The following is a 27514-nucleotide window of genomic DNA, read 5'->3' as shown; positions in this document are numbered from 1 at the left end:
ACTGTTCCTTCCACTGCGTTGCCTGGGTCCCAATAGAGTAGGGGGTGGAGGTCACTGGGAGCACAGGAGAGACCACTTCCTTGTTCTCAGTGCGGGTGTCTGGACACACCCTAGCCAGGAGCAGCCATAGCTAAAAGCCTAGCCTACCTTTGCCCCTGGACTGGAACATGCTCCATTGCTCTGTGGGGCTGGCACATGTGTTTTCTGGTCAGCACAAGGAGCTGTGATAGGCCTCGAGCATGCTCAGTGAGGATAGAATCTTGCAAGACTTTTCACTGTTAAGCTATAGCAAATTTCAACTGAACTTGTGCAAATGTGCCTTTCAGAAGTGTAACTTGGACGGATTTTCACAGTGATGGCAAAAAGTGCATCCCTGACACAAAGGCCACCTCCCTGCCAAAAGTAAAGTCCCTATTCCAAAGCATAGGGGCCTTTCCAATGAAAATGTCACTAGAATATTTTTAACATTGAAAAATAATTTTATTTTCCTTCGGCTCATTCTTGGAAATGGCTGTCCTGTTTTGGATGAAATTTTCCACAACAATTGAGCTGGAGGCGGACACCTGGCATGGAAAATTTCAGCTAAAGTAGTTTAAGTTTGGCAAAGTGATAAGTGACCTGAAATTGGGGTCTTCTAATGGGAAGTGTTGGGCAACAATAACAGGTGGTGCTACCAGCCTCACCTATAAGTTTGTTAATCATTTTTTCTTTATTTTCCATTCTGAATATGTTTACTTCCCTTTTTATCCTCTGATGTCCACACTCTTTGTCCTGTTCCACCACCAAGCAGGCCTCTCTGCTCAAGGTTTCCTGTGCTTTGGGGTAGACAAGGACCCAAAGCACTAGCTGCTGTCTCCTTCCCAGTTGCTTTCGTTCAGGAAATACTTTCAGGCTTAGGATTTCAGCCAGCTTCCTTTCCTCTTCCCTGCAGCCGAAGTTTGGGTGCGCTCCCAAGAGTGGGATGTTCATCTGGCAGTGGCTTCTTCCTCACTCATGACATGTGCGTATGGTGGGTTTCTGCATGCTGGCTCTGTTTTTAGGGCTTGCAGGCCTGCTGTCCCTCTGTATACAAGCCATGAATATGAAGAGGTGCTCCCTCATTCTTTCCTGAGGCACAGATGTGTAGCGAAAGACACAGGGGTCCTGATGTTCCAGATGCCTTTCTGGGCCAAACTCTATTTGCTTTTACAGCAGTATAAATCCAGAATGACTATTTACATCAATTCAAATTCTACGGGTACGGAAAAGATGTTTAAAGTATCAGCATACCATCTTGACACAATTTTAGCTCTGCATAAACAAGTGCTATGGTCACCATCTGAGAGTCAACATTTGCGGAGAGATGCCAGTTCTTTCCTGCCCTATATGTAGACAAAACCTGAGGTATCTCAGCTACAACCGTTTTGGCAAATGGTGAATTTTTATAGCAACCTGTGGAACTGAAAAATAACCCTGCACTTCGGTTTCTTCACTGACCCATTCGCCTTTATGATGTCTGTTGTTGCATTCCAGATCAAGATAGAGAAGGAGTTCAGTAGTCTGTACAAGAGAATGTTTCAACCACTCCACGTACCTCCAGAACTGTTCCAGAGATTAACTGGACAATTCTGCAACATTCAGACTTTAAAAACAGGTCAAGCATATGCTGCAGAGGACAAAACATCAGTTGATGATCGACTAAGTATCCTGCTAAAGGGAAAGTATGTGCTGCATCAAGTTTGGAGTCTGGTGGCACCTTAAAGATGAACAGATTTATTTGAGCATAAGCTTTCGTGGGTAAAAACCCCCACTTCTTAAAGTTTGGGAAAGTCTTGTGTATTGCATGAGGGTGGAATGAAAAACAAATTCAAAGGAAGGTCATTTTAAAAATAATTGTTCGCAATATACAGTAAAAGCTGTGTTTATCCAGCCCTGTACCAACCAGAAAGCTCTATTAAACTGACATTTCTAAACTTCATAGAAAGTCAGGTTTATACTCCAGTTGGCATGAGGCCAGCAGGCTCCCTACCTGGCTCTGCGTGGCTCCTTGGAAGGAGTGAGATGGGGAGGAACAGCCACGAGGGATTCAGAGTGCGGGGAGGGCTGGGCGTTGGGGTACCAGGTCCATGCGGGGGGAGGGAGGGTTCACCTTGGGTGGCTCTCCACGAGCGTCAACCTGTCCCTGCTGCTCCTAGGTGGAGGTGCGGCTAGGCAGCCCTGCATGCTGCCTCCACCCTCAGGCGCCACCCCTGCAGCTCTCACTGGCCGCAGTTCCTGGCCAATGGGATCTGCAGAGCCAGCTGATTTGGAGATGCACCGATTCATAACTTCCCTTGATCAGACTTGTTCATGAAGCTGCTGTGGAGTTCTAGCTAGAGTTTAAAGCTGATATTCCCTGTAAGCTGGGTACCACCATCTATCCTTTCCTTAGGGGTGCTAGTGGCACCCTATGTCACTATGCAGGTGGATCAAACCCAAGGTATTTGGAGGACATCTGATAGATGTAGTATTCTGCCTACTGGGTGCTGCCTTCTAGGTAGACCTGGGCAATTTTTTTGGCCGAAACTCTTTTTCAGTGAAATATGCAGATTCGACAACACTGAAATGTTTAGTGAATTTGTGTAGGTTTTGCTGAATTGTTGGAGTGGAAATAAACCCTAATCAGTGAATAAATACAAAACCCAAACTGTTTCATTTTGACATTTTTCTCAACAGTGTTTCAATTTTTCACTTCAAAACAACTTCATTTCGAAATTTCTCTTTGGGCAATTGCTTCTAATTTTGATTGGAAAAAAAATAAAAAGCTTTTTAACATGGTTGAAATGGAGACAAAATATTCACCAAAAACGTCCCAAAAATTGTTTCACATTTGACCCGAAACAGTGCTGTTTTTTTGTTTTGGAATTGCTAGCAAACCAAAAAAATCCATTATTCATACAGCTCTGCTTCTAGGTTTTTATTCTAGAAATATAGCCCTGAAAGCAGTACTCCTGGGGATTATATCGGGCAACTTAAATTGGCTGATGCTGTGATGTTATTACAAATAGCACCACCTTCTGAAGGATATACTTATTATTTCAAACCATGTAGCCTGTTTTTAGGCTGTGATACTGCTCCCTTTAGAATCAAACTAAGTTTTGTCAAAACTCTCATTATTTGGCTGACAACTAGGTCAGATGCTTGGTGGAAATTCCCTGAAACATGGATTTACAGTGACCTCTCCGAGTTCTGTATTATCATTGTCAATAATCCTATTCAAATTTAGATTGTTGTTATACCTTATGTTTTTTAAATGTTCTAACAAATATTTTTATCATCAGAATGAAGGTCTCCTATCGAGGGCATTTTCTGCATAATATTTACCCCTGTGCCTTTATAGATTCTCCTGAATTTCGATCAACTCAGATGAACCGGGGTGAGAAATTCCAGGTATGTTTCTATTTGGCTGTCACTGGATATGAACTTAATGAGCAGTGAATTTATTTACTTACACAGTTTTTGCTACGGGTTTTTTTATATTTAAAAAAATATATATGTTAGAGCATTTAAAAGATACTCCTGACCAGTAATTCATTTCAAAATGATACTAGTTTTTTCACTGACAAACCTCAGTATTGGCTTGTTCTGTGCTGTTCTTTCTCCCTACAGTTCATATATTTAAATTCTGTTTAATAGGATCTGCACTCCCTGTGCAGGACATATAAATCAGAAGGAGTTTTGAAATTGTCAGCAAAATGTTGAGTGAAATATGTATAGGTTAAAAAGATGTTCTCAAACTGAATCTAGCTAGTGTTTTTGGTTTTTTTTTTTGGTTTTTTTTTTTAAGTGAATTTCAGGTACTACAGCTACCTCTGGTTCCCCTGGTTTACAACCACACTTTTATATTTTTAATGTTCCTTCTTTCTACTATTGCTGTATGTGTCACACTCACAATTAAGGCTGTGATCCTGCAAACAAGCACATACTTCACTTTATCCACCCACAGGGACTATTCAGGTGCTTATCTACAGGATCTGGTCTTAACTGACTCTACTGGAAAAGTATGAAACTGGCTATATGCAACATGTTGTCAAATGCACAAAGACGAGAAACTGAAAAAATATTTTTTAGTTACAGTAATCTTAGGCATTCGTTGTATCTGCTTTAAAAAAAAAACTATTACAAGTTTGAAGTTGGTGTCTCTTTAAATGTGTTCAATTGGAAAAAAAAGCTAATGTGTGAAAATATTGCAGTTGTCATTCAGCAGTAATTACTTATACTGAGTCACTTTATTCATTTATTTCCTTTTTGTGTTCCCAAAAATGTAAAATTAATTTATTATATGAGATGTTGTCTTTAAGGAGCAGGCCTCCTTTTTGAACACATGCACACAAAAATTGTCCTTATGATTAAGAGCAAAAGTTAGTCTATATTCAGACAAAACTCCCAATGACTTCAACAGGAGCATCACCAGAGGTGAAAGTGGGCTGGTACGGCATACCAGTAAGAAGTGGCAGCCAGTACCAGCCCGTACACAGTTGACCGCACTTTAACGTCGCTGCCCCTTTTGCCTCTTCTCCCCCCGCACCCCCTCCCAGGACTGCCGATGGGTGGGGGGGCAAAAGGGACACCTGTCCCTGGGCCTGGTGATTTAAAATGGCCCAGGGCTCCTTGCCGCCGCTACCGCAGCAGCAGCGGGAGCCCCGGCCCCTTTAAATTGCCACCAGAGCCCCAGGCAGCACGGGGTGGTCTGCATGGAAGGGCTGGCTTGGGGGAGGCTGACCCCCCCCAGCCACGCCCCTTCTGCCCAAGGCCCCGCCCCTTCTGGGGGCTCAGAGCCAGGCCCCTGTACTTGTATGTCTTTTATATTACTTTCACCCCTGAGCATCACATAGGTGAGGCTGCAGGAGTTGATGCCTAGTATAACATGCCATAGAGTACCACACTGGAGACAGGGAGTGATCTTAGGGGTTCTCATTTTTAGGTTTAGCTGATCTGATACTATAACATAGAGCGACACTATTATTTGTATTATTGTATCATCCAGGAGCCCTGGTCATGGACCAGGATCTCATTGTACTAGGCGCTGTACAAATGCAGAACACAAAGACAATCCCTGCCCCAAAGAGTTTACAATCTGATCTCATTACATTGGTGTGAATCCAGAGTAAAACCAACAGAGACTAACGTGACTGGTAGTTGATGGCCTTGCACTCTGAAGGAAAACAGTGTGGTTCTAACATCTCTTAGGACTTGATCCTATTGCTTGATCTGATTCCCATTAATGTCAATGAAAAGACACTCATTAACTTCAGTTGGAGTTGGATCAAGCCCTTTCTGCCATGTTATAGAACAATGCTGTTGTCTCAGAAATCCCTTATCTTTCTATCTGCATGCTGTAGCAGTGATCATGGTTTCTAAGGGTCTTGTCTACTTGGGGAAATTTCCCAGAATTACTATACCAGTATAATTGTACCAGTATGGTTTTACTGGTATAACTCCCCATGCAGACACTCTTATGCAGAATAACAGTGGCTTTTTTCTCGGTTTAACTTATGTTGCTTTAGAAGCTCTGGAAGGTGAACAGATGGCTGAAAGCATTATATACTGGTGTGCAGCAGATAACAAAATATTAAGGAGGGAAGGTTTTCTACCCAAAATACTAAAATCAGTACCAGCTGTTTTGCTAGTTCCTTAAAGTGTTACTATTCTTAACTATGACTGACTGTGCAATAGTTACTGGACTGTGACACTCATCATGCCGGGAAGGGAGGCAGGGTTGGTATGGCATCTAAGTGATTAGGATAATATGTTCCAGTCAAGAACTCGGCATAAGGCCAAGGAGAGATGGTTGTGAAGATATATTCACTAAAGGAATCCTGAACACTTGCAGTCTTCTTCATGTAATCTCTCCTTTAGAAGATGATCAGACATGGATTAATGCTATTGAAGGGAAATAGTTTAGCATCAAATTTCTCCTACCTTAAAATTATTATCTAGTATGGGATGACCTTCACTTTCTAGGTTTTTGTTTTGTTTTTAATTTCCACACTCTGACCTATATAAAAAAATCTCATCAGGAATGTTCATGCAGGACTTTATATTTAAATGATCTATAGAACCTTTTGTGCTCCATCCGCTGGCTGTGCTGATGAACAAATACTCTTCCCAAACCTGTACTTCTAAGAACTATTACAAAAAACGGAGACTACAATGTATCACTTAAAACCTGTGTCTAGTATGTAACCGTGTTCCCTCACCTTCTGAGACTTATACCTTCTTTAATTTATTTTAAGGAGGAAAAAAGGCTACAAGTAACTTAGAAAAGAAGTAACTATATGAATCCTACCTTTAATTGTTTACTTTTTTTGTAAAATAAGTGATTTGATTTAAACATGGCTATAGCAGTACTGAACTGTGATTATAGTGGTTTTAGTGTGCCACTGCCCTCTTCTGGCTAGAATGCGAGACCTGCTCCAGTATTAATAAGTTTGTAATTGTCTTCCTGAAAAGGGGATGTAAACCTTTCTGTAACTTCCATAACAGTACTACTGATGACTAATTGCTTGGATTGTTTAGTACAGGTGTCGAAGGCTTGCCTTTACGAAAAGGTCACTAATTTTGTTGTAGCTTATGACAGAGCAAATCAAGCTGTAACAATTTGTATGAGATTTCAAAACATTATTATTATTATTATTATTATATTTTTTTCATATACCAACTGCGTCAACGCGTAGTAACTATGAATAACTACTTACATAAGTAGTCTTGGAACATCAGTGGGACTAGTCACATGAGTAAAGAGATTTTTCCACAATATCCTTGCAAAAATCTTTCTAGGACAAATTTAGCTCTCATGTAACTAGATGGGAATTGCATTAAGGTCGCTGGATTTAATTTGATTGTTTTATGTCCAATGAATTGCAGTGGAATTAAAAGGTGTGTTCCTTATATTTTATTTCTAAATATATGTCTGGATTACAAATGCTGATCTTAACTGTACTTATGGAGACAGCTCTATTTGGCGAGAAAAGGATTCTCATGGCATACACTTCCGCCAGTCCATTAAACAAATGAAAAATGAGAAAAAAAAAAAAATCTCAGCTGAAAACATTTACTGCACTTATTAAAAAATGGAATTTAAAAAAAATAAGCAGCAGCATCTTGGGTGCCTTTAAACTTGTAGGTGGTACGTATCTTATGGGATATACACGGGTTGAGTCATGACTGCACTAGTTTATTTTTGCTGCATCCCCAAATTAAAATCTGGTGTGACCTGTTTTTCAAACCATAAATCTGTGTTAATTCTGTACATATGTTTTTCTCAGGTCACCATTACTGCAGATGACAACTGTAAGTTTCTGTGCTGGTCCAGGGAACGACTGACTTACTTTCTGGAATCTGAACCATTCCTTTATGAAATATTTAGGTATCTTATCGGTAAAGATATTACAAACAAACTCTACTCATTGAATGATCCAACACTAAATGATAAGGTGAGTTTTGAGGGAGGGTTCCCCTCCCTGTGTTATATTGTTAGATGCTATAAAGACAGGTTAATTTTATCCTCTTAATCCTGCTCATATATTCCATTAAATTCTCTCTCTCTCTCTCTCACACACATTCCATTAAATTCTCTCTCTCTCTCGACGGAATTGTTTTTTGTGTATCAAAAATGTGCTTAATGCAAAATATTTGGGTGTTTTGGATGGTAAAGGTGCTCATCAATGTTAGGTCAGTGCTCAAAAGAAAAGAGGTGTAGTTAAGGCCCAAGTCTGCACCACAAACTTTCACCGACACAAGTTACATTGGCATAAAGCTGATGCAGTTAGTATATCGCTTACATGCATGCTTGGCGCTTTGCCGTGGTGCTGTGCATACTCCTCAGGAGTGCTTGTGTTGATGCACAGTGTGGTGCACCATGGGTAGGGATCCCAGTGTGTAACCTGTCACCATCCAACGCGCTGTCTTTTGGGAAGTTTTGGCAATGAATGGTGGGGCAGAAACAAATCATCAGTGTGACTGGGCGCAAGGGGTCAACTTCTCAGCATGCAACTGTCTCCATCCCATAATGTCATCTATATCCCATAATTTTCATGCCATATTTAAAAATCTCACAAAACTGCACAGTCCTCCTCTCTGTCTGCCATCTCTGATAAAGCATGGAGCCTACACAGCTCTGCCCTATTGTCATAAGTGTTGCAAGCACAGGACGCACGATCCTCTAGTACTTGCAAAGCCGTAAGAAGAACCCACTGATCTGTGGGGATCAGGACTATTTCTTGGAGGACAGGTAGCTGTGGGCCATAACAAGAGCCAGGTCAAGGTGGTTACTGGTATTCATGGAGCAGCTGCAGATGGTGGAGCGCCATTTCTGGCCCCAAGAAACAAGCCTGACTGGGAATCGCATCATAATGGAGGCCTGGGGTGACGAGTGGTGGTTGCAGAACTTTTGGATGCACAAAGCCACATTCCTGGATCTGTGTGCTGAGCTCACCCAGCCCTCCAGTACAGGGACACTGGGATGAGAGCTGCCTTGACAGTGGAGAAGCAAGTGACAATAGTACTTTGGAAACTTTCAGTGCCATATTAGTGCCATCCAATGGGAAACAATTTTGGAGTTGGAAAATCCACTGTGGCAACCTTTGTTGTATGCAGGACCATTATTCATGTCCTGCTATGCAGGACTGTGACTCTGGCGTGCTGGACATAGTAGATGGTTTTGCAGCAATGGGGTTTCCAAACTTCTGTGGAGCAACAGACAGCACCCATATCCCTATTTTGCCACCAGATCACATTGCCACAGAATACATCAACAAAAAGGGCTACTTCTCAATGGTTATGCAAGCATTGGTCGATCACCAGGGACACTTCACCGACATCAGTGCTGGCTGGTCAGGGAAAGTGCATAACGCTCTCATCTTTAAGAACACATGACTGTTCAGAAAACTACAAGCTGGAACTTCCTTTCCCAAGTGGCAGATCATCACTGAAATGATGTTGAAATGACCCTTGCGCCACTGGCTCATGAAGCCAGACACCTCAACAGCACGAAGGAAAGATTCAACTACCGGCTCAGCAGATGCAGAATGACAGTTGAATGTGCTTTTGGTAGAGTGAAGGGATGCTGGCAGTGTTTGCTTACAAGATTGGATCTCAATGGGAAAAAACATCCCAATGGTTACAGCTGCCTGCTATGTCCTGCATCATAACTGTGAAGCTGAGGGGGGAAAGCTGCCGTCTCGAAGTGCAGGGCAGAGGTGGAATGGCTTTCTGCTGAGTTTGAACAGACAGACATAAGGGCTGTTAGAAGAGCTCAACATGGAGCTATACTGCTCAGGGAGGCTTTGGAAGAGAACTTCAGCAGTGAGCCACAGGAATGCATTATGGTGTACTGTGCTCAACCTGGCCTTGCTGTTTTGGACCTGTTAGGAATTGTGTGGTGTTGGTTCACACCTATGAATATAACATTGTCAGTGCACCTATTCATTTTGTGGTGCTTGCTGTACATCTATGGTTATTACACCATGTCACTGATCCTATGAGTTGTCACACTGTACAGTAACAAGTAAGCAGGTGCTATTAGAACTGCTAGGCACTCTGCAGCATATGTTGTGAGCTAATAACGAATTATTTTCCAAATAGAATTTTATTCATTAACAAAACCACTGCAAAGAAAAATCTGTTCAATTTAAAAGGAAATACATTAAAAACTTTAAGTTCTGTTCCATTCATTTATTAACCAAGTGAAAGAAAATTCATGTCCATCTTACCTACGTATGCTAACCTGTGAAAGCGACCGTTGCTGTATGTGAAGCTGTAGTTGCCCTTAATGTCCCCCGGGGTGCAGTGGTAGGGGTAGGGATGTAGCCCCTGATGCCACATAGAATGTTGGGGGTAAAGGGGGAAGGGAGGTGCTGCAGTGGAGTTCTGCATGGACTGCAAAGGGAGGCAACACTGTGATTGTTGAACCTGTAGGTCCACAAGGGTCTGCAGCATCTGTGTTTGCTGCCGGGGAAGCCCCATTCTATTCTGTGTATCTCCTTCTCCCTTTCCTACTTGGCCTCCTGGGCCCATGGGCAGCGCATGAACCGCTGGCTGGGGGAGGTTAGCCCCCAGCCCTGCCCCTTCCTCCTAAGGCGCCCCCCCCCAACCCCCGCAGCTGCTGGCCCCCACCCCTACGCAGGCTAGTGCTCCCAGCCCCAGAGCAGGCAGCGTGGCCACAGCCCCCCACCCCATCCCCAGAGTACCGGGAGGGCAGGTGGCACAGCCCAAGCTGGGACTACTCCAGGAGACTGGAGCCGTGCTGAGTGGAAGCAGGAGGGCTGGGGGCAGAGTGTGGCGGGCTACGCTGTGTGCGGTGTTCACCCTCCAGGCCCTTTGCTCATGGTCTGATGCAGCACTGGCTTGCAGGATCTCCTTGATCTCCTGTGACCTTGGGCAGTGGAGTTCACAATGGTGACCAAAATGGTTAGTGTCTGGTATTGTGGAACAGCTGCTGGAGGACTGTTAGAGTTGACATAAGTAACACAGTGTCTACACATGTGCTGCATCAACCTCAGTACATCAACCCTGGCTTAACGCTGCTCAGGGAGGTGGTGTTACTATGTCACCATAACAGGGCATTTACCTGGGTGGGAGACAAATTTAAGTGTAGACACATGCACAACTAGGTCAGTCTGAGGCAGCTTACGTTGACCAACTTTGCAGTGTAGACCAGGCCTTAGAATCTGAACCCATGACTGATATAAATATTTCTAGCCAAGTAGCTGATAGGTCAGGAAGTGATCATTGTTATAATTTGATTGCCATCTCCACAGCAGAAGCGAACTCTCTTGTGTTGTAGGTATAGGTTCTTCTTCCAACGATTAAACATCAGATACGGGACTGACTCTTATCTCAGTTACACCAGTGTAAATCAAGAGCAGCCTCATTGAAGTCAGTGGAGATATACCGGTGTAATACCAGTGTGAGACAGGAATCCTCCTTACTCTCTTAGTTGCTGCTCTCAGCAGGCTGGCAGATTCTTCAATGAAAAGAAGCTGCAAATTTCCAGGCAAGAAATCACTTGCTGGGGTCAAACCACTGTTTGCCATTGATTATGAAGGAGGAATATGATGATTGTCAGCAATTGCAGGATGCAAACATCAAGCAGAGAATTAATTATTAGGGTGATCTGCACAACATAGGCAGTAAAGCTTCTTTGTTTTACTCAGCCAAAGTGCCTCTGCCTTCAGCTGGTAGGGAAACCTCCAGGAACGAGAAGACAGCATCGTCTCTTCTTTTCATTTAACCTTGGTGTCTCTGATAATGCAGGTAACGGCACCAAGGAATGCCCGCTGTCAGGGTGCGATGTTAATGATGTGGATACCTGTCAGATAAGAAAAGGACTCAAATCACCAACTAAATTCACAGGGTGGGATCAACAAATGTTGCAAGGCTGAGTTTCACGGCTCCTAGAAAATCCAGGAACAGTGCACTCCTCAATGCCTGAGTTAGGTGCTTAGGCTCCCTAGGAATAAATAGGGAGAGATGGGTGTCTAAGAAAGCCAGCATGCTAGGTGGAGAGCCACCTAAGCTAACTAGTAGGAGGTGCCAACGAGAAGGGAGTGTGCTAAGCTCCACCCCCTCCCAAAGACAGGTGGTCCGGGCTCCAGGGAGGCACCTAGCTCTGCTTAGCAATCCATGAATGGAAACCAGCTTCCTGGCGTCAAGTGGCTTAGGTGCCTACAGTCTGTCTTTGGGAATGAGTTAGGGGCCTCCCTTACTCCACAGTAAACAGTCAGAGAAGGAGGAGGTGATGGTGAAGCCCACCTTTATAACTTTTAGCCCAGTGGTTAGAGCCCTCACCTGGGATGTGAGAGACACTAGTTCAGTTCCCCCGCCTCTCTTCCACAGGGGGAGAAAGGATGTGAACAGGGGCCTCTAACCACTAGGGTATGGGATAGTCTGATGTGGGGCTCTCCTCGTCCCTCCTGTTGAAACTGTTTCACTGTGGATAAATAATGAGTGATTTTTGACCAGCAGAGACGGGGCCCTGGGTCTCTTACCTTGTACCATATCATGGCACCCTTCTGCGTTGCTGGTGGTGGCTCTGCCTTCAGAGCAGAGCTTCTGGCCAGCAGCCACCACTCTCCAGCTGCCAAGCTCTGAAGGCAGCACTGTTGCCAGCAGCAGCGCAGAAGTAAGGGTAGCAGTACCGCAAACCCCCCTCCCCCCACAATAACCTTGTGCCGCCCACCCCACAACTCCTTTTTGGGTCAGGACCCCTACAATTACAACACTGTGACATTTCAAATTTAAATAGCCAAAATCATGAACTGTTTATAGTTTTTTAAATCCTATGACCATGAAATTAACTGAAATGGACTATGAATTTGGTAGGACCCTAGCTATATGAAAAAAGGTTATGTATATCTTTTAATTGGGAGGAAGCTGGACTAGGTGACTAGGGGGACTTTACCATCTCTGACTTCAACTGTTAGACTTTTTGGAGACAAGTCTTGATTCAGGTATTATGTGAGGACAAATCTATACGTAACCTTGTGTTACTTTCATTGTGTCTCCTTACATGGCTTTGCATTGTTTGGATAGAGGAGCTATGTTGTGCTTATGGGTCTTATTGTTTATGTAGTGGCTTCAGAGTTTTGATAAACATTTACTCTAGTAATATTGGACTTCTTCTGCACCACTTATACAACTTCCAACTACTTGTAGGTTTAGGGTTAGGGTTAGTTACTTTAGCTCTGGCTTCATGATATTAATCCACTTGGATTTATCAACCCAAAATTCTTTCTTATAAGGTTGTTAATCAAAAATCTCCTAACTAGGTCATATTATAGCTGCTATAATAAAGTTTTGAACTTAGTGGAAAATAATCCAAAATGAATTAATTGCCACTCATATTATAGAACAAATTTCACTCCAAAAGCATCCCTGGAATTCAGCATCAGTAATTCTACTGGATTTCTTCTCTGCCTCCAGACAGATCTGCAATAATCATTCGAGAAACAACATTGTCCTCTCTTTTTTTTTTTTTTTTTTTTAAAGGCAATGTAGCATTGCCTATACTGTCCCCTGCTACATTATACCTGGCCAATAAATGCACGAATACAAACTGCTGCTAAAAGTCAGCTAGAATATAAGAGACAGGCCTGATCCTGTAAGGACAGGTTTGGTGTTTTGGGCATATAAGAGCAAGGTAAAAAAAAGTGAGGAACAGGACAGGGAGCACACAGCGGAACTCTGTATTGCAATAATGAGGATGGTGCTGCACAGTTAGCAAGTGATTTTTGCCTATCTGGAGTGTGGCCTAAGAAGAGAACGCATAGATGAGCGTCTCCTTTGCATGCAAAGTTCCCTCAGGCAATCCCATTTTCTCTTGTGCACTCTTCAGAGCATGGAAATTTGAGGCTGACTTCTGTTTGGAGTAGGGTACTGCGCATACTGCAGCCCTCACTTGAAGCAGGCCTGTGCTTCCTGTTGTACATCATGCAAGGACTTGTAGGATCAAAGTCTTAGTATCAGTAATTCTTAAATAAAAAAAAATGGAATACGTGTCCATTTGCTCCAAGTTGTGTAGCCAGTGTTTGGAAGTCAAGTGGCTCTTACTCTTCCTATTGGGATATTTTAAACAGACGTCCAAAGAGATGGTTATTGTAGCCTGGCTGCTTAGGCCCTAATGAAGTCCAGCTACAAACGGCTGGTAGGAAGCTATAACTGGAATTTGCATTGTATGGGATTTGCAAATTACAGGAGAAATCAGAGGGGAAAGATGGATTTACTGAAAGATTTGAGCTTCACTTCATCTGAGGTTCAGGCCATCCCCTCCAATATCTTAAACCTAGACACAATCTAAAAGCATTTAAATGCTAAGAGATCTCTTCTTGCTCTTTGTCTCATATTTCCATTCTTCGTTTTTTTTCCCTAGCTTAGATCATTTGAATTAGTGCGTTCTTATTGCTTCTGATACTTCTCACTGCTTTAATCTGCTCTGCGTGGGACAGAACTACTGCCTCCTGTTTGACTTTGGACACAATTTTCAAAATTGACCTGTGATTTTTGGATGCCTCTAGTTTTGGGGTGCCCCACTTGAGACCCTTCCAAAGGGACTCTATTTTCAAAAATTGCAGAGCACTTGCCTTCCTAAAAACAGGCTACTTAAGGTATCAGATACCCCTAAAACTGAGTATCCAAAACGACTGGGCACTTCAGAAAACCTTGGCCATAAGCTTTTCTTGTAACATGGATTTTTCCCATCTTGATTTTCCTCTCTTCCCAACCCATTTCATTTGCCTCCTCTCCTCTTTTGTCTTTCTTCATGACCACCATCTTTCCTTTCTCTCTGCCCCTCCTTCCCATTTCACTTCCTCCTCCCATCCTTTCTGCTCTTTTCTACATCCCCTTAATAATAATAATATTTCTTGTAGGGTACCTTGGAGTAATGAGCTCTCCGTCCTCCCCCTAGGCTTCCTGATTCCCATGGTGTTGGGACCACTCTCATCACTGTTCCCACACTGCAGTGTCTGTTGTTGAAATGCTCCTTGCGACTGATGGGAATGGAGTGTTGACTGGACTCCCAGCACTGTAGACAGGGCTAGATAAGTGTTTAGAGTGTTTTTTTTTTTTCCCAGTTCTGCGCCTATACCTGCTATGCTGAAAATGGTAAAAGAGCCTTGCTTAGTTCAAATACACCTATGTTAAATACATATGCATTTAGTATGAAGAGAAAAGATTTAGTGTAAATGTGTTTTGGTTAATACCCATTTTGGAGGTTATATCTTACTGCCTTCAATTTAATACAATGGATGCTTATTTAATTGTTCTTTTCCAGGTCGCTTCAGAAGATTAGAATCAGATAGATTGATAATGTGTATTAGGTTTTATTTGTTGCCAAAGAGAGGGGAATTTTTAAAAAACTTGAATTTATGTGTAATTTTGTTGTCTTTTTTTGACCGTGAAATACTAATATGACTTTGTTTAAGATTATTATAGCTGCTGCTGCTACTACTACATTTTTAGTGCAACTGATATGAACATGTATTACATTCGCAAAAAATTTAAAGCCAAATGTATGGCTTGGGGGATTTAAAAAAAATCTTTTCAAAGTTGGACCCCTTGAAGGCAAGCCATTCTGAGGGCTGTAAAACAAAATGATCAGTCGAGTAGTTTGCCTTCATTTTCGATATGACACACAGCCACAGGTATGTGTGTCAACCTGGATGGGATTCGCTGCCCAATGCACATTTATAAATTCCTGTTCTCTCTCAAAGGTGCCTTTGTTGTTTGTGCAGAAAGTGGTGATTCATTCTCCTTTTTTATGAGAAAGTCATAAATATTAAAGTTCAATGGAACAAAGTGCCATCCCATTACATCTTTGTCACTGATTATCACCTCTCGTGTGCGCTTGACATATCATTGTGACATAGAGTAGCATTTAAAAGATGATCGAGTATGATTATTTTCATATAAACTTCATAGTCCAAAGCCTTCTCAAGAGGAGTACTCCAAAGCAAGTGAAGGTCTTGGAATCATACACTTCATCTGTATTCAGTAAACCCCAAAGCTAGATTATAACACTTGTAGAATATATTCCCAAGTGCAGCAGTTGATTATCCAGGAGTTAAGGTTGAATGAATGTATCCTTTATATCTACCAAGAGGTGGCGGGATGGGGGAGGAGTGGGAAGACTTCAGTAGCCTCAAATGCAAATGTCAGCCAGGAAATTCCAACTCACAGTACTGCTTTATAAAAAACCCCCAGAGTATATGAAAGTATTCACATGCACATCTAGGGTCATGGTGGCTTACATAATAATTCTGCCCTGTAGTGCCATCCTGATAATGAGAAACCCAGAGACTACTTTAGCCTTCCCTCACACAGGTTTATGTCACTAGTGACCACAAACACCATGCATACACATTAAGACTGAAAATGCAGTGTGGATGCTGGATACATTTATAGATCAAGTTTGTCTCTCTTGACTTTCTCATGGTTCTCAAAGTGGCACTGTGAGGCAGAATGGATTCTCTTTCCAAATATTTGCAGTGTGTGACAGTCCGATGTGCTTAGCTAGCCACGAGAGTGTATGAAGTGGTTGTTAAGGTTTGGTGTTGGATAAAGTAGGGGTACTGGCTGACTTTGTTATCTGTTGGAGATGGAACTGAAATCTTAATGAGGTGTTAGAGTGTGGTGTTCACAACGGTGTGGGCAGATGAGTGAATGCAGGATACTTCTCTCTTTAACGTCTTATTTCCATGGTTTTTAAAAGCATGGTGAGTGTCTCTTCCAAGCTCACTCCCCATTTTGCCTCTGGAGCAATGAATCGAGCTCACTTCTCTCATTGGAGAATCGTTATGCTTTCTTCAGTCTCACTTGCATGGAATGCCCATAGTCACTAATGCATAGGAGCTCACCTCTGACGTTAATAGCCATACTTTAGCCCAAAGATCCTAGGATGGAGGAAGATTTGCTTTTGTTTCTCTAAAGTGTAGCTGTAATATATTAAAACCTCTTTATTTCAGACTTCCAAAAAAATGGAGCAGCAACCCAGCCTTTGCTCACAGCTTTCTGTGATGCAGATGAGAAACAGCATGGCTAGTTCCAGTGACAGTGAAGATGGCTTGCAGCAGTTTCTTCGTGGGTCTTCCACTGCTTCCTCTCTTCGTGAGTCCTCCAAAAAAGTGAAGCAAATCTTGGGCCCAGCCCTGTGGCCCATTAAGGACAACTGCAGAACTTCTATTGACTTCAGTGGGAGCAAGATTTGGGCCATTTGTGTGTTGCTGTAAATAAAAGGAGCTTTTGTATTAAGCTGTAGGGAAGTTGAGACATTGTATAGTGGCTTTGGATGGCAGCCGAATCTACTTAATTTAAAAATTAGGGAGTGTTACTAATACTAGAAATAATGATCTATATTATAATGTCTGAGATCAATAATATTCAAACAGATATATTTGAGAAAGGGAGGCATATCACATGTATAAATAACACTGAAAGTTTCAGTAATTGTATTCAGTATAAAAAATAATGCATGAATCGTGTACACAGGGGCTATAGCCTATAGCTCAGGGGTTCTCAAACAGGGGGTTGGGACCCCTCAGGGAGTCACGAGGTTATTACGTGGGGGGTCGTGAGCTTTCAGCCTCCACCCCAAACCCCACTTTGCATCCAGCATTTATAATGGCGTTAAATATATAAAAAACGTGGTTTTTAATTTATGGGGGGGGGGTCACACTCAAAGGCTTGCTATGTTAAAGGGGTCACCAGTATAAAAGTTTGAGAACCACTGCTATAGCTGCATCTAAGCCGCACTGGAGAGCGCTTGGTGCAGGGTCGGCAATGGTGGTTTTATGTTACCTTTACAAGCTCTTTGATGCTGGGGCTGGTTTGGCTCATAGTGCAATTTAGAGCAGCCTCAGAGCTGTCCTACATTGTGCTGGCTGGTAATACCTATGAAGAGTCATTGTCAGGGACCATCTTTTTGTTCTCTGTTTGTCCAGTGCTTAATACAAGGGGGCCTTGGTCCATGGCTAGGTCTCCTAGGGTTCATCTACACAGAAAAAAGAGACCCAAGGCAGTGAGCCTGGGAACCCGGATCAACTGACGTGGGCTTGGGTTAAAAATAGCAATGCAGACATTCAGGTTAAGGCTGGAACCCAGGTACTGAAGCCCAGCAGGAAGGGAGGGTCTTGGATCCCGGGCTCTAGCTTGAGCATTAACATTTACACTGCTTCACAGTGCAAGCCTGAGTCAGTTGACCCAGGGTCTGAGTCTCGCTGCCGGTGGGTTGTGGGTTGTTTTTTTGTTTTTGTTTGGTTTTTGTAGTGTAGACGTATCCTAAGGCGCTTAAATACTACTGATAATTTTACTCTCCAGGAATTGTCAGAGCACATGCTCTTCCCTCTCTATCTGGCAATAAAGGGTATGGCGGGAGGAATGTGACGTAGAGCTAAAAATGTCTGCACTGTGCCAACATTGGAAATCTCCAAGTAGGCAGTTAAACTGTCTTTCCACCTGCTCCGAACCCCTAGAGTAGCACAAAGTAGGTGGAATGGGGAAAGCCAGGATCAGGTTCTGTGTTTTTTGCATCAGGATCTTATACCTTTATAGAAATTTTTTAAATAACTCAATTTAGTTTGGCTTTTTTCTCTGTTGCATGTAGAACTATAGGAAGCTTATTGGAGGTGTTCTAAAGACACGCAGTCTTACTATGTTATGCTGATTTGCCCACAACTGTGTGGTTACTTTCACGTTCACTATCACAGGCATGCCCAAATCCCTGAGTTATGTGGGCACCAGACTAGATGGTCACTTCCTCGGGCACACGCGCACACACACATCAAGAATTTCTTTATTTTTTTCCAAATACTCATTTTAGATCCAGATTTTTTTTATTTAAAAACAATTTCTTATAATCATCAGGTTCCATGATCATATTATATTACTTGTTTTCAACATAGAGAATCTAACAAATTTTGCTTAGAAAAATAGGCTCCTCTCATCCTGCAATATTTACATTCACCCAAAATTGTTTATCAAGTGTACTTGGGTCATATGTGTTCATGTCAATACTTTCCTTTTTGTCTCCCACTTAACTTAAATAAGCTTTAGTAATCATTTTAACCTGAAATCAGATATTGGAAGAAAAAAAAATGTGCCTAACCGAGCTGGCACAAGCTCTTAGTTTAACTGGGTCATACAGAATTAACTATGGTGGCTCTCGCGATCTCACTGTTTAGCTGTTAGGACCTTAATACATAAGAACTTGTCAGTGGTCCACCAATACCAAATTTCTCTTTCTAATATGAAAAAAAACAGATGACTTAACCATTTTTATTAAACCTTAAGGCACCACTTTAATTATCCATTCTCCACTGTCTCCCTTACAATTCTTCTCCAAGCCTCCAGATTTGGGGAGTCCTTTTCTTTCTACTTTTTACCAATGATATATTGTCATCACAGTTATAGGAGCACAAGCCCTAGGAGTGTTCCACCCTGATTGTTAGGGGGTGACTGACAGGATGTAGTTTTAGGGGGTTAGCGGCAGATCAGATTTGATTTTTCTTAATTTTCCTATGATCTTTTTTCCAGCAAGGCAGGGTTTTGGGGGACATTAATTCTGAGCTCTCCCGCATACAACTTCCTCTCTTTCCTATGTAGGAAACTGAATGATTATATTTGTGCAATTCGGAGACTGTCATGGGCAGTTTGGAAGAGAACCTAACTTCTAGCTAACAGCTTCAGAGTGTTTACTCCAGTATTTCAACATTATCTAAAGGCTTACAATTTTCAGAGATAATATTAATCCCCATTTAAGATAAACCTGAGTTTAATAATACTTGGTAAAGTCCTCTTCGCTATTGTATTCCTATTATTCCATCTCTTTGTTTCTCTCAACAAGATTTCTTTGTGTTAGTTAATAAAGTGTCTAAGCTTCCAAAACTGATAGAAGGGGATTAGCTGTCTCAATGATATGCCGTGCTTCTATGGAATTAAATTCTTTGCCTAGACGGCTGGGTAGTCTCTTACCCCTATATAACACTGTCTATATGACACAGTTCCACTGTCACAAATTAGCATTGCCTGAATGTAGGTATTGAGAAGAAGATTTAGCCAGGGCTCTCTTTCTCTCGGGTCCCAAAAGCAATCTGAACAAAAAGGTGGACTTCTAGCTTTCCACTTTTATGTTTCAGGTAGCCCTGTCGCACCCGTAGGTGCAGCATATTCAATAATTGCTTTTCAGACTTGTCCAGTGATGCATGCCAGTATGCCTCTAATTGTGGCATAAATGTACCAATATTGAGTTCCCCTTCCAGCTGCAGCGTAGAGCATAAACCAATGTACGTTTTTGTTTTGTTTTTTGTTTTTTTTTTTAGTAAAAACAAAACAGCAGTAAAACCCACAGTAGATTATTTAGAGAAGGGCAACAAGCAAAAAGCAAGTGTCTTCTGCCATAGGAGAAAACAATAAAAGGGAGCTTATCTGGATAAGGCTCTGCATAAAATATATCCTTCTATGTGACCAGTTCTTTTGTAGACAAAAGCTTCCCAGTAAAAAGGTCTGATTATTTTTTGCTACTACAATGTAGAAAAATCCTACTCTCCTAAGTTTCATGTACTTACTGGAATACTTGTAAAAACTAGAACTTCATCTTTTGAATGAGTTGAAAGAATTTTTTTTTAAGTTATGACTTTGCTGCTGTGCTCCAAAAATATAAATTCTCTAATACATTTCTAAAAAGAAATCCATATAAAGACTTTATCAAAGTTTTATAACAGAAAGAGGGAAAACTGGTTCTATTAAGCAAGAATATCTACTCACGTACTAATAAACTGTGTTTTAAGTTTAAATAACTAAAAACAAAAAACTAACACTCTGCTTTTATATTAAGGAAATAACCAACAAGAGTTCTATAATACTTATGGAGCGGGTCGTTTGCAGCATGATGTTTTCTGTTGATAACATCACATATTAACCCAACATCCTCAAAAAAGGTATTAAAATGAAGTTTGCTTATGCCAGATTGGTACTTGTACTTGAAATACACAATGCATCTGTGCACAACTTATTAGAAATGAAACTGTGAAGTAACTTTTTTAAAAACATAAGTAAGTGGGGGAAAGAATGAGTTGGAGCAGACAAATAATTTCAGCTAATTTTATCTTTGATGGTGTTTCAATGTTATTGCTACAAAATAAGCCTAATGAGTAACAGTAATAAACATGCAAGGTGACTTAGTCTCTTTTTAAAAAAAAAAAAAAAATAGTATCTGGTTTAGCTCACTCAGTAGTGTTGCTGGTCTCTACAAATTCTGTATTTGCAACCCTCTAAGGCCTAAGCTAAGGAGGAAGGTAGTATGAGGATTTTTTTCAGTAACGCTTTCATTGGGTGTTACTCAGTATGTTCAATGTTATACCCAGCTTGTGGTTAAAAGCAGGATTGGGTTTCACAGGAAATACCGTTTTTTTATAGGCATTTGAACTTAGGAACTGGAGACAGTGCAATAGACTATTGTATTGGAGGCCCAGGTTTGAGGCTGATTCAGGCTTTTGTATGTTCTCCTTACAAAGGATAGAGGCATGCCCAGATGACTCTTCAGCATTTGGAGGAAGCAAGGGCATGACATTGGTGCAGAACATTGGCCCTGACTCCATGGGTGCTCCGGGGCTGGAGCACCCATGGGGGGGAAAAATGGTGGGTGCTGAGCACCCTCCAGCAGCTGCCCTCCCGCCCTCAGGCGGGCCCTACCGATCAGCATCTTCTCCTCTCTCTCTGTGCCTCCCACCCACCACAATCAACTGTTTTACAGCGTGCAGGAAGCTGAGGGGGAGAGGGGGCAGGAGCGAGGATGTGGTGCACTCTGGGGAGGAGACAGAACTGGGTGGGGCGGGTGGGGCCTTGGGGGAAGAAGTGGGGTGGGCCTGGGACAGAGCCGGGGGTCAAGCACCCTCTGGCACTTTCGAAAGTCTACTTCTGTGGTGCAGAAGAAATTTACAGTATGAGAGCAGACTGCCAACTCTGTTCAGCAGGCTTGTGCCACCATGCTTCTGCCTACTATGGAGAGACATGGGCTTTTCTGAATAAAGGAAAATAATCTTTGCTCATATCACCCTCAAAATTATTAACTACTAGTGACATCTAAAAAAGAAATTGAAACTTTAGTTTTAAATTTTCAGGCCTCCATTTTTATGGATGTAATTTGTGCCCGCTATTTAGGTCACTTAGATATCTAAATCCATAACTTCACCCACAAATCTCAGATTTAAACATCTGAGGGTATGTCTACACTGAACAAAACTACCACCCATGGCAGCGTGTCTCAGAGCCCAGGTCAACTGACTCTCAGGGTCACGCTACAGGGCTTAACCTAGCCGTGTAGATGTTTTCACTTGGGCTGGAGCCCGGGCTCTGAAGCCCAGCAAGGAGGGAGGGTCTCAGAGCCTAGGCTGCAGCCTGAGCAATAATGTCTATACTGCTATTTTTAGCCCCAGAGTGCAAGTCCGTGTCAGTGGAGCTGGGCTTGGAGACCCACTGCTGCGGGGTTTTCATTGCAGTGTAGCTATACCCCTAAGTGGCCTAACCTGCACTTGCAATTTTTACTCACAAAATTAAGTATCTGAAAGCAAGGCCTTTGTAATCCTGTATTTAATAATATACGTAATAATCTCTGTATAAAGCCAGCTGAGTAATTAAAGTAGTTTGTAAATACTGGGGGGGGCAGAAAGTACTGCATAATACATTTACTACATGTGGTGGTCTAAAAGCATTGATTAATGCCTTCCAGTGTTTGCATGAGTGTAATTTTTTAAATCTGATCCCAGTAATGGAAAGCATATACTTGAATTGTAAGCTCCCCGGGACAGAGACCATCTTTCTCTTCTGTCTTTGTACAGCACAAAGCACCATGGGGCCTTGGTCCATGACTAGGGCTCGTAGGTGCCATGGTAATAAAAATAAAACATTTATTAATTATTGCATAGTGGATGGATTGAAGTTTAAGTAGTTTTATGTAATAAGTGTCAGTTTACTAACCATATGTTATGACTGCAAAGATTCTTGAAGGGAAATGTTTTTCTTATCTGCATATATAGTGTGTTTCTTCTACTGTTTTTCTTCTAGGATAATATTTTAACATTTTAAAGTTTTTTCATACGGTTTTCAGTCATCATATGCAGGCTGTTTATAAACTGTGCCAGTCCAAAGCCTGCAGCAGTTGTGAATGAAGGACTGCTGAACTCTTAGGGAATTGAGAGAAGACAGGGAGTTAAATACAATTTTCAGATTGGAGGACATAGATTTACCTGTCAGATGAGAGTTATGAAACTAAATCCCCCTCCACAGTATGTACTCCTATAGATTCAAATCTTGAAGTCCATTCTCAGGCAAAATGCCCATTAACTTCCAACTGAGTGTGTGCTTTTGTGTGCTCTGCTTTAGAGGGTTTTATACATTTGCTGCTTTGCCTGAAGGCTACCACCTACTGCTAGAGCAGTGAACCAATTTCAGTCATTAGCTATATGGTGCATATTATTTAGTCCTACATTTTGTTGTTAATATAACATACTTGTTTTTCATTATATTGTTTATGCAGTGGGATTTGTATCTTACCCCTCAGTATGTTTTATCCCATGTTGTTGCTTATGAGGCAGTGGAGCTTTGATCAGTTACTCTGGCTGAGATCTGCCAGAGTAAACTTAAGAATTTTGTCATGACTGCGTATCCTGAGGCAAGTACTCAGAGATACCTTTTGTGCTTAAGTCCTCCTTCTATTTCTTTGGGCCAATTCGTGCATGAATACAGCAATAAGAAAAATACCTATCGGGAACACAATTCCCTGAGTAAGAAGTGCAGAAAACTCCCATTGACACACAAGGAGTTTTTCTTGAGTATGGACAGTAGCATTTGGCCCTAAAAGATTGATTCCTATCCCCTTTACCTGGCATTTTATGATTTCCTGATGCTATAGTACAGATGTCAAATTAATTGACTTTCACCCGGAAAATATAAATTTTTCACCTTTGGGAGAATCATCAGATTTGCTGTGTCCTTATCACAAATAAGTCTATATCATGGCGGGGGTGTATTCTTCAGTTTAACTTTTTCTTCTCTTTGAAATTGTGGCAGGCCGGACATCTCCCTATATGAGAGCTTCAGCAAAAATGAAACCGATAGAAGAAAGTGGTGAAGATGATGTCTTTGAACTACCATCTGCTGTTAAGCCTGAAGTTCAGTGACTGCCTTGAGTAGACATGGCAAAAGCAAGAAGCTTATTTTGATGAGATTCTGAAAACTATCAGCACCTTTACTTTCAGAGAATTAAACCACAATATACCTGTGTTAGTGGCTTCTAGATAAAGATGCCAAGTTTTATTTATTCTCCTTTAAAAAAAAAATTAAAAAGACATTGTATTTTTACTTATTGGCCATGATTTTTGAATGGTTGTATTTTTACTTTAGCTCTCTGCCTAGTTGAATTCAATTTTAAGCAACAGACTAGTCTGAAATTTTATTTGCTTGTTGAGGACCACTTTTAAAATCACCCAAGTCCCATTTTTCTAAGCCACTTACGAGCCTAAGTCCCAGTGAAAGTGAATGGGAATGTTTGGAAAATTTGACCCAATATCATTTGTACCGAACACCATAGTTATTAATATTGCAATTTCAAAATGAAGTTAATACATTTTTTGTGTGTGCATGAAAGTGTGTGTTTATATTTTACACACACAAAACAATTTAAAAAGAACATTAAAGTTGCACAGTCAAGTACTCAAAAGTTAGGAAAAGCCAGAATTAAGTTTCCCATGCAACCTATATTTGGCCCCCTTATGTGTATGCATTATGATGCAATTTTTAATTACATGATCACATTCTATTTTCCACAAGGATTTGGCAAAATGTATAGATTTGACACAAAGGCCATCCTTCTGCCAAATTTCAAGTCTCCGCTCTAATGCATGGGGGTTCTAAAGCATCTTTAAAAAAAAAAATCACCAGAATTTTTAAACGTGGCCAAAATAATGTATTTTTCCCTAGTTTTGTTCTTGGAAATAGTTGCTCCGTTTTGGCTAAAGTTTTCCAAAAAAGTTCTCCTGAGGGAGACACCCAGTATGGAAAATTTCAGCCCAAACAGTTATGATTTGGCAAAATTATAAGTAGTTCAAAAAAGGGCCCTTCATAATGGGAAGTGTTGGGCAGCCTTAATAATAGGTGGTGCTACCAGCTCCACCTCCAGTTTGTGTGTACATGCCTAAATAACATCAATGTATTTATCACAATAATAAACTGTATTCATTGTCAAAGAACGTAATGGCAGATACAACAGTCTATGTAACAATTTAAGATGACAGAATGTGGAGACTAGAATATGACAAATAATGAGATTGTGGATAACAGTGGGAGTCTGGCTTAAACTCACTCTGATCTTTTTACTGTGATCATCGTCCTAGTATTGCCAGTGAAGCTAAGCCTAAGAGTGTCCTTGAATCAGCCTGTGCCTATGGTATATAATCTGTTTTTACACTGTTCTGAAGCTCTTGCAATGCCAAAGCACAACACTTGTTTTTGTGGCTTTAAATTTAATTTTTAATGTTACTTCAATGTGTCTTGTGGCTTGTTTTTTGCATATTAAAAATTCTCATTGAGGTGAGCCATAGTTACCAGTTTATGTAAATATATGTTAAATACATTTTACATCTCACATATATGCAGTAGATCACGCTGGCCCCTTTTGGAGCGGAGGTAATTTACCGTATAAATTCACTGAGTTTTGTAAAAACCTTTATTTACTTTGTAGACAATAAGAGCTCCTTTTGGATCCATTGCCATCTCTTGTATAAGTACTTAAACCGGTTATAAAGATACAGATCTGATAAAATCACCGTGGCTAGGTATAAGTTCAATGAGTGTTGTGTGGTACTAGCATTATCAGCATTTAAGACAAACTTAAAGACATGAAAAAGGTTATGCCACATTTATAGTAGCTGATTGTCAAATAACTGTACAGCATGACCTTTTTAAAAGAAAATACTGTAGATAGCCAGAGGACTTGATATGTTAGGGACAAGTCCGCAACATTTATTTTCTAAACAATAAAAATGTTTGAATTAAAGGAGCATTTGAAATTTGTAACTCCTAAATTTTTGCACTTATACTAAATGCGGAGGATTGGGTGTGGGATTGGGTTATTTTGGTGTGTAGAATTTACTAAGAAAGTTTGTCTAGCATGAACTTTTATAAGAAGTTTTCAGAGAAGAGTTTGAGTGGAAATGCTGCTAGAGACTCTTTAATTATAGCAGGGATGGTGCACCAAAAATGAATATGGATGATCCCAGAAATATTACAGCGTACTGTGAAGATCATAAATCCAGAACTTTGAAGTTCTTAGCTTAAAATACAGCCAGTCTCAAACACAAATTCACCCTTTTTATGTTTTGTTCTTGAGAATTTGTTTCAGTCAGTTTGATTGTCAAGCAGCCATGCAGCCAACTAGTGAGGGAGCCCGGGATTGTGGTCCACATGCCAAGCTTGCTTGTGCACTGGGAACACTGGTCAGCAGCAGGCTCAGCCTCCTTAGTGGGAAGTCATGTCTTTCATGTTTTAAGTGACTCCTCTGGATAAAAATGCCTCCAGCTCTCTTCATCCAGAGGAAGATCCCCAGGCCACATGAGCTTTGAGAAGCAGGGCTAAAAGAGAAGAGCCCTTTCCCATCCGTCGCAAAAATTGCTTTTAACCAGTAGAAAACTGTCAAATCCTCATATGAACATCACATGGGGACTGGCTAACTTCCTTGGGTTTGTTTGGGGTCACTGGAAAGATGGGTACTTTGCCAGGGAGGAAGGAGGTTCTTCTTCGAGATGTGTTGCTCGTGTCTATTCCATTCTAGGGGTGTGCATGTCCATGTGCGCAGTTGGAGATTTTTGCCTTAGCAGTATCCGTAGGGTCAGCTGTGGCGCCCCCTGGAGTGCTGCGTTCATGCTGCGGTATATCAGGCACCACTGGCCCTATACCCTCTCAGTTCCTCCTTATCGCCCATTGTTGTTTGTTGGAGCACCTCTCTTCCTTGCCTAGCAACTGGCCAGCAGTTTTCTTCTTCGTTTCATGTAGATCTGTAAATAGTTTTGTTTACTGTAGCTAGTAAGTTAGGGTCCCGCCAGGGATTTTGGCCCAGGCAGGGCATGCCCCGGTCTCCGGCTGACTGTAACAGGCCTATGCCTGTTAGTGACCCCCATGGCAGCTGTCTGAAGTGCTTGGGGGAATCTCATGTAAAAGAAAAGTGTCACATCTGTAAGAACTTTCATCTCAGGACACAAAAAGAGCCTGACATCCATCTGAGAGCCCTCCTCATGGAGGCTGCTCTCCACCTAGCATCAGAGCCATCCTGCCTCGACCCTACTCCCCGTACTTTGGCCTTGGTGCATAGCGCATCCCCAGCACTGGGCTCTACCCGGCACTGACCCCCTTAGCTGGTGCACAAGAAAAAGTCCAAAAAGCAGGACCTGGCATTGAGCAAGGGGCATTGAGTAAAGGACCCTGTTTGAGCTGCCCGCCTACTCCGGAGCCACATGGGGATACATTCACTAGGGGACCTCCTACCCTCCCCAATGGATCTGCCAACTCCCTGCCAACTCCAGGGAGCAGTAGGGGACCCAAACTCATGGCGGAGTCTACGCCCTCCCAGCACCCAGAAAGCAAAGGACTTTCATAGAATATCAGGGTTTGAAGGGACCTCAGGAGGTCATCTAGTCCAACCCCCTGCTCAAAGCAAGACTGTCATAAATATAAAGGGAAGGGTAAACCCCTTTGAAATCCCTCCTGGCCAGGGGAAAGCTCCTCTCACCTGCAAAGGGTTAAGAAGCTAAAGGTAACCTCTCTGGCACCTGACCAAAATGACCAATGAGGAGACAAGATACTTTCAAAAGCTGGGAGGAGGGAGAGAAACAAAGGGGTCTGTGTGTCTGTCTATATTCTGCCTTGGCCGGGGATAGACCAGGAATGGAGTCTTAGAACTTTTAGTAAGTAATCTAGCTAAGTACGTGTTAGATTATGATTTCTTTAAATG

The 27514-nt window shown here is 41.8% G+C and overlaps 1 protein-coding gene across 2 annotated transcripts in view; it reads left to right on the top strand.

Annotated features, from left to right (window-relative positions):
• POPDC1 (popeye domain cAMP effector 1) overlaps nt 1-25568 on the top strand; it is a 57745-nt gene extending 32177 nt beyond the window's left edge. Inside the window, exons 5-10 of one of the 2 annotated variants that reach the window (XM_077812873.1) lie at nt 1513-1700; nt 3300-3408; nt 7287-7454; nt 16482-16623; nt 20348-20450; nt 23581-25568. In XM_077812873.1, the coding sequence (XP_077668999.1) occupies nt 1513-1700; nt 3300-3408; nt 7287-7454; nt 16482-16623; nt 20348-20415 (675 nt within the window). In that variant the 3' untranslated portion in view covers nt 20416-20450; nt 23581-25568. The remainder of the gene's footprint in view (nt 1-1512; nt 1701-3299; nt 3409-7286; nt 7455-16481; nt 16624-20347; nt 20451-23580) is intronic. The other variant, XM_077812872.1, reaches the window with a different exon arrangement.
• The last annotated feature ends 1946 nt before the right edge of the window (nt 25569-27514 follow it).

The sequence above is a fragment of the Eretmochelys imbricata genome, chromosome 3 (assembly GCF_965152235.1).
Source record: "Eretmochelys imbricata isolate rEreImb1 chromosome 3, rEreImb1.hap1, whole genome shotgun sequence".
Classification (NCBI taxonomy): domain Eukaryota; kingdom Metazoa; phylum Chordata; order Testudines; family Cheloniidae; genus Eretmochelys; species Eretmochelys imbricata.
The sequence above is the reverse complement of the archived record's forward strand: the minus strand, read 5'-3'. Positions and strand labels throughout refer to the sequence as shown.